This window comes from Octopus bimaculoides, chromosome 11 (genome assembly GCF_001194135.2).
Source record: "Octopus bimaculoides isolate UCB-OBI-ISO-001 chromosome 11, ASM119413v2, whole genome shotgun sequence".
Taxonomy (NCBI): Eukaryota; Metazoa; Mollusca; class Cephalopoda; order Octopoda; family Octopodidae; genus Octopus; species Octopus bimaculoides.
Window position 1 is genome coordinate 64,853,265 of NC_068991.1, and position 7,500 is coordinate 64,860,764.

Consider the following 7,500-nt stretch of genomic DNA (forward strand, 5'->3'; position numbering starts at 1 on the left):
TCGTTGTAATCGACTTACTTCCATCCCTGAAATTACTGACCTTTGGAAACTGATACTGTATTAACTGCCAAAAATTTTTATTCATATTTTTTGGCTTTGCCAGGTATCTTAGGAGTTAAATATATAGTATTTAAATTTTCTTCATTTGTGAATTGTTTTAGAAATTATGATAAAATTCTCGAAAAGTCCCAAATGGGGATTGCTGAAAAATAAGCAATAATAAACATTTTAGTTTTTTTTTTTTTTAAACTATAGTATCAGATGCGAATGCGTATGAAATATCAATTAATAATATAGATGGGAAATGCAAAAACAAAAAAAGGAAAACGTTTTCAAAACGGTCGATATTTTTGTAGTTCAGAAATTGCGATTTATGACATAAAATGTCCTCTAGAATTAGCCAGAGCTAATAATGACAAACTTTAACTGCTAAATATTGCTAAACACACCTCTGCAAATGCAATGTCCATAAGCAATTCACTTTAAATACAACGAACAACTGGCAGTGAGCCTGTTTTTAGCAGATCCTCAGATGGGGTTTATGGTAGGTAATGGGTTAAGTCTGTCCAATTGACAAAACCTCCTTACAAACTTGCTCTTTTATTCTCTTAAAATAAATTATCATTTCGATCAACCGACCTTTACTGATTTATCCTGTCTTATATATTCATGAAACTATTTTAAAAATTACTTCCGAAATACGTAGATGTACTCGCATAGCATGTGTTTTGATCTGAGAGTGTGTGCTGCACTCGCCAGTTATGAAATGTTTAGAGTGAAAAGTAAGATCAATGCTACTTAAAATTATCCCAGAGACCTTTTCTTTTACTTTTCCTTTACACTAGTTTCAGTCTTTGGACAGCGGTCATGCTGGGATACCACCTTGAAGGGTTTAGTCGAAAAACTTGAGCCCAGTACTTTTAAGTCTGGTACTTATTTTATCATCCCTTTTACCGAAATGCTAAGTTACATGGATTTAAACAAACCAACACTGGTTTTGTCAAGCAGTATGGCGTCAAACACGGACACACATACGCATACATACTTGCATGCACGCTCACACACACACACACACACCCGCACATATATATATATATATATATATATATACGCACACACGACGCACTACCAGTTTCCGTCAACTTCTGGAGCTTTAGATAAAGACAGTTGCTTAATGTGCCATCGAATGGAACTGAACCCGAAACCACATAGCTGCAAAGCAAACTTTTTAATCTCAGGGCTATTTCTGCACCTATATGCATGTATTTTGTCACAAATTATATTTCATTTGATATATTTAAACCATTGTATTGTATCACATGTAAAGCATAGTGTTTAATTTTAATTATAGGTCCAAGAATATGTGCAGGAATGTCATTAACCAATTTTGAAGCCTTCGTAGCTTTTACAAATATCTTACAAAAATATAAGATGGAAAAACCTGACGAAACACCAATGACAATGGGAGGTATACAAACAGGAATTACTTATATTCCAGTGAGCGATAATATCCGTGTTGTACCACTTTGAAGTACATCGTTCATATATGTTTGAAGATACCTCTTTAAACTTCACTGGATATACCCGAGGAAGAATATTTTTTTCATCAGCAGCATACTTATTTCAATGGTATTTCTCCGTTGTACGCAAGTCATACTTGAACGATTATAATACTTTGACGTGCATATTAATATATGTTTGATAATATTTGTGTGTTAATATCTACAGATGTGCCTCATAATATCTAGATAATAGAAATAGACGGACCAGTAGAAGCATGACAGATATAGTGTCTAACTTTGTCATTTAAGGTCTTGCATTGTAATTTCCTTTGGTTATATATCATTTATCAATCTATATGTTTTTATAGTCATCTAATCATCTTATAATTGATAGAATGTGAATCGAAAATAATAAATTCGTTGCAATCATAACTTTAGTTATTGTTTGACTAACACGATAACCAAAATCTCAAATTCTGCATTCAGTAAGATTATGGACTGGTATTTATTTGTAACATATCTTCGTTGGCATCCATTTTCAGCAACTCTGCCATACGTCGACTACAGAAAGAGGATTTAAAACATGCTTACAAATATGCCGGATGTGCAGAGATATAATCAACGATTGCGGAGCAAGAACCAATAGATTAAAACGCTGAATATTTGGCCTACAAAACATAGAATAAATAACGAATACTTCACACAACCCCGAGAGACCACTACGTACGGGGAACACAGTAACTCTAAAACATTAACCACAATCCATTCCAATTACCTACTTTAAACTGTGTGCATTGAAATTGAACGTTAACTTATATCTACATTAGCCAGCTTTAAGTGTCCTACATAATCTGACCTGATTTCTTCTATACCGATAGACCATTGACAGGGTCCCTTATAGTCGCGAATCATTCAAAAACGCTTGCTATTCTACAGTACTTGTTACATCTTAGAGTCAACAATAAATTGAAGAGGCTAGAGTTATTTTGTGCGGTAATTTCAGCCTCTTGCTTACCTTTAGTCAGGGCTCATTTCTTTGTTTTTTCACTTTCATCTTTCCTTACTGTCCTGAGTAGCATCCCACGTTTCTACGCAGTGTCTATCATAAACTGTACTCAAGGAAAAGAAATATCCCACATTTAGGTCATCAACCCCTGGTGCGGATGGAACTCAAGGTGAGGTGATTTATTTCGCCTCTTCTTAGACAAAGACAACGCATGGAGTTTTGTCAATGAAACTCTGGAAACAGCGACATCAGTAATTATGTTTTTCTCTATGAAGCCTACAGATATTAATAATGCGGTCGTCTCTGTCTACTACTCTTTCTTTTCCTAAGCCATTCATTTGCTTCCGGAATGATGACCCCCATACTGTAAATGGAGTTTCTGCTATGTGTCACCAGTCTAATTAATCTCTCACCAATCTCAGCGAGGTAAAGCTTCAGGATAACCTAAACGTCACTGAAGATCATCAGATTCTAGAGGTGCAAGCAAACCCACCAGACATGTTGTTGCAGTCCCCACTCGTGATTGTGATGTTCACATTTCAAAGACTCAGCTTCCCTGCACCATTTTGTGTGACTCGGTTGGTTATGCACTATTTATACATGTCTCCTCGTCTGATTCTTGGTCGTGAAAACCAGACACACTCTCAAACAATCTGCTTTGTTTGATGCAGTACACATACTGCTACAAATTGACCAGGGTCTACCTCTCTCCAGATCATTATTTGCTTGGCACTAACACATTTAACTGAATTTACATACAAATTCTGTGGGAAGACAATCAAATATTTTCTTTCATATGAGAACGATTTCAATTTGTCTAGTGCAAAAGGACAAATAGCTAGAAACACTGCTACAGACATAACTCGGTTTTACAAGAAGAATTGGTACCATAACCGGATTGGAAGAATGTACTAAGCAACGTGGAATAGAGAAAAATTGATTAAGCGGGCACACATTATTATCGATAAAGAAAAGGAAATAATAGAATTTGAACGTACACAGATTTTTGTATTTAAAAATCAGGGAGGTAGAGGCTTTATTCAACGAGAAAACTATTAGAAGATATTCACTGTTGGTTACGAATATTTTATATTTGTTTCAGCCATTGAACTGTGGCTATGCAAAGGCACCACCTACAAAGGTTTAGTCGAAGGGATCGACTCCAGTACTTATGTTTTTCTTCAGGTCTGATACCTATTTTATCTTTTACTGAACCGCTAAGTAATAGGCACGTAAAGAAGCCAACGCCAGTTGTCAGGCGGTTGTGGGCGGCTGACAAAACACACACACACACACACACATATACATAAACACACACACAATGGTCTTCTGCGTAGTCTCTGTCTGCCAAATTCACTCACAGAGTATTGATTGGCCCGCGGTTATAGTAGAAGACATTTGCCAAAAGTGCCGTGCAGTAGGACTGAAGTAGAAACCACGTGATTGCAAACCGAGCTGCTTAACCACAAAGCCCTGCCTGCACCTATCTAATAAAAAAAATTAAAAACATAATACAAATAGCTACAAGCATGAACAAACAAAACAAGAGAAAACAACATTTTCTGTCTTGAAGGAACCTAGTAAAAGGTAAAATAAGAGTTTAATTGGCAGTTGTGAAGAGAAAGGAAAAACTAGTTAATATGAGAAACTTAAAAACAAAGCTAAAACTAAGACAAAACGATGTCAAGAAAAGCTCACATATGATCAATGACTGAAAAATTGAACAGAATGAAAATGTAAAGAAAAATAGTGCAAGAATCAATGTGGAAAGGCAAAAGTTTCTATGTATTGCTTATCATCAGTCTTGTCATCAGAAACAACAAACGCATATATAATAATAATAAATCAGGATGTGTTGATTAGATGAAAACTTAAGCCCGAAGCAATGCAGAAGGAAATACGAAAGTGAAGACAGAACAGCAGTTGAAGTTTTACTTTCTTCGATGTTTCGAGGTTAGGACCTCTTCATCAGGATATATGAAGAAATGGAATACGGAAGAAACTTACTACCGTTGTTCAGGCATGTGGGAGAGGGTGGTGACATCTACAGAGTGGTACTGATATAGTAGCCAGTCTGCTTTGCGTGGTGCTTGCTTGTCGTTAAACGCTGGTTTCAACTTATTAATTATGAGAGCTTCATTGATCTGAAGGTTGCCTGTGTTATGCTTAGAAACACAGGACGTAAAACAGGCAACCTTCAAACCGAAGAAGTACAAGGTAAAACTTCGGCTGTTTTTTTTTTTTTTGCCTTCAACTTAACATTTCACTGTTTCGGCCTTAACAAGGTTTTATCCAGTTTATATCGTACGATGCTTCATTCAAACTAGAGCATACATTAAGCTCAGAAAATGAAGAGGTCGGGTAGATACAATCACCCACTTTCTTTCTGGTTGCTACATCGTAGCCATGAAAGAGTACAATATAAGAACGGAACTTTCATACTCTAGAAGTCATACTAGCACAATAACCAAACAAGTTAACGTTATAAACAAAGTTTTTCGACTTGATATTGTTGTCAAGAGCAAATAATAAAATGGCCTGCCAATCGAAATATGTCCGGACTAATAGCAAGTACTGTCAAAAGAAATGGGGAATTTATACAAATATAAATAGAAAAATTATTAGAACTCTAGAGTAAAGATTATTTACCAACATAATGTGGCAGTCCTGCTTAGGATGAATGTTACTGTTACTTAGTCCCAGGTATCATCGTCTCCAGCTGGTTGTCAACGCACTATCTGCGTCCTTATATTTTCGAACAAGAAAGTTTAGTGTCCCCACTCAGCTCTAAAGCAATATCTGTGTACCAATGATTTCTGGGTTATTTCTCTTCATCAGAAAGAAACCTCTGATCTCCAAGAAAAATCAAAAAGTCCGTCTTCGTTTCACTCACGAACATGTCATTTGGACAGAAGAACAGTGGTCGTAGGTTCACTTTAGCGATGAATCGAAGTTTAATGTGATTGGTTCCGATGGTGGGATGTGCGTCCGACGAAGAGATAGCGAAAGGCTATCTCGTGCATGTGTGAAGAAGACAGTGAAATATGGAAGAGGCAGTGTAATGGAACGGGAAGTGATCTCTGCTACTGGTCCTGGTTCACATTCGCCTACAAGGGACTGTCAATGCTGAAATCTATAAGCAGATTCTTAGACAGCATGCTCTTCCACATCTCCGATCCTCGTCAGTTCAATCTCCTATCTTCGTGCAGGTCAACGCATCCTGTCACACTGCAAAGAGAGTCAAAGGTTTTTGAGTGATGAAGGGGTTGTTCTCATGGGCTGGCCACCTCAAAGTCCTGATCTCAACTCTATAGAAAACGTTTGGAAGATTATTGGAGGTGGGGCGCGAAAGAGAAATCAAAAGAACCAAGATGAATTCTGGGAATGATTGAAAACCGAATGGAACGATATTACTCCATCATTTTGCAAGAAATTACTTTAGTTTTTTGGTAACAGATGCCTGGAGGTCATTGATAGTAAAGTGATGTTCACAAAATATTAATAGTTAGGGTTTCTTTTTTGTTCTTGTTCCATTTTTAATTGTTTTTCTAAATGACCCTTGACTTTTGGATGTCGCAGTTTGGAAGATTATTTGTTCATCTCCTCATAACTTACGAAATAATTTTTCCATTTACTAGGAATTTTCGCACAAGATAGACATTAGATATATCTAAATATGTGTAATGTATATATAATCCTCTATAATAAATATTTCAATGCACTTGTTCTTACGGACCCTTGCATTATGGCGGCTACAGCATATTTCTGTCTTTAGGTTGTAAAATTGCGAATTAGCCACCCATATTATATATAGAGAGAGAGAGAAAGAGAGAGAGTGAGAGAGAGAGAGAGAGGGGGAGGGAGGGGGAGATAACGTTTATTCTATAAATAATACAGTTTTTTTTACACTTCTTTTATTTTTCAAAATTAAGATAAACGATCCTCTTCCAGCTATCTGGTTAACTTGCAAGGCCTCTCTTCAAAAATTCATTTGTCCGTGACGAAAAATACTCCTCCACTACTATTCTGATCTCATCCACAGAATTCATATTGTTTCCGTCCAAATGATTTTGAAGTCAGCGTAAATAATGATAATCAGATGGGACAAATTCCAACGAATATGGTGGGTGGGATATCGTTTTCCATTCCAACATGTTCTAGTCTTTAAAATACCATCCTCGCTGTATGTGGTTGAGCATTATCCTGATGAAAAAACACCTTTCGTCGTGAAACCAAAGATGGTCGTTTTTCTTCTAGGGCAGGTATCGATGAATGTTTGAATAACCAAATCCAAGCTCCTCTGCTAGCTCCTCAATGGTTACGATGGTATTTTGTTCCACCAGAGTCTACTGGACGTCCTTGTCGAGCTCTACCGATTTTCCAGGACGAGGCTCGTCTTCTAGGTTGTAGTTTTTGGCTCGGATACCTGGAACCACCGTTGACACTGACTTACGCTTATCGTCTGATCTCCATATACTGCATTAATATTCCTCGCCCTTTCCCTTGCGTTGTTGTCTTTATTGAACTCAGAAAGCAAAATATGCCGAATATGCTCCTTTGTTACTTCCATTATAGCTTTGAAAAAATAAGTGATAGAATCGAACTGCACTCTTCAAAACGTGCACTAAGAATAAGGGCAAGGTAAAATTACTACTTGATTTTATAGCAAGTTAATGCAGGTAGTTTTTTTCCGTCCCCACTCCGACTTTTAGCTCATGCATTTGAAAAGACCGCATTATTTATGGGATGACCCAATATATATATATATATATGTGTGTGTGTGTGTGTGTGTGTGTGTGTGTGTGTGTGTGTGTGTGTGTGTGTGTGTGTGTCGTTAGTAAACCATAAATCTGAAAGAAAAGCACACTCTAAGTTATAGAGTAAGTAGGCTATTTAGAAAAAGATAGTTATGACCGGTTCAAAGAGTTACCCAGGTTCTCGACCCGGAGAACATCTTAAATTCCTGAACGGAAGACTTCGGATCCTGTTTAC

General features: G+C 36.9%; 1 protein-coding gene across 1 annotated transcript in view; it reads left to right on the top strand.

Annotated features, from left to right (window-relative positions):
* The window catches only part of LOC106870255 (cytochrome P450 2B4), a 41,811-nt gene that overhangs the window by 15,891 nt on the left and 18,420 nt on the right, over positions 1–7,500 (top strand). The window contains exon 8 of the mRNA XM_052971997.1: positions 1,352–1,528. Within this exon, the coding sequence (XP_052827957.1) occupies positions 1,352–1,528 (177 nt within the window). The remainder of the gene's footprint in view (positions 1–1,351; positions 1,529–7,500) is intronic.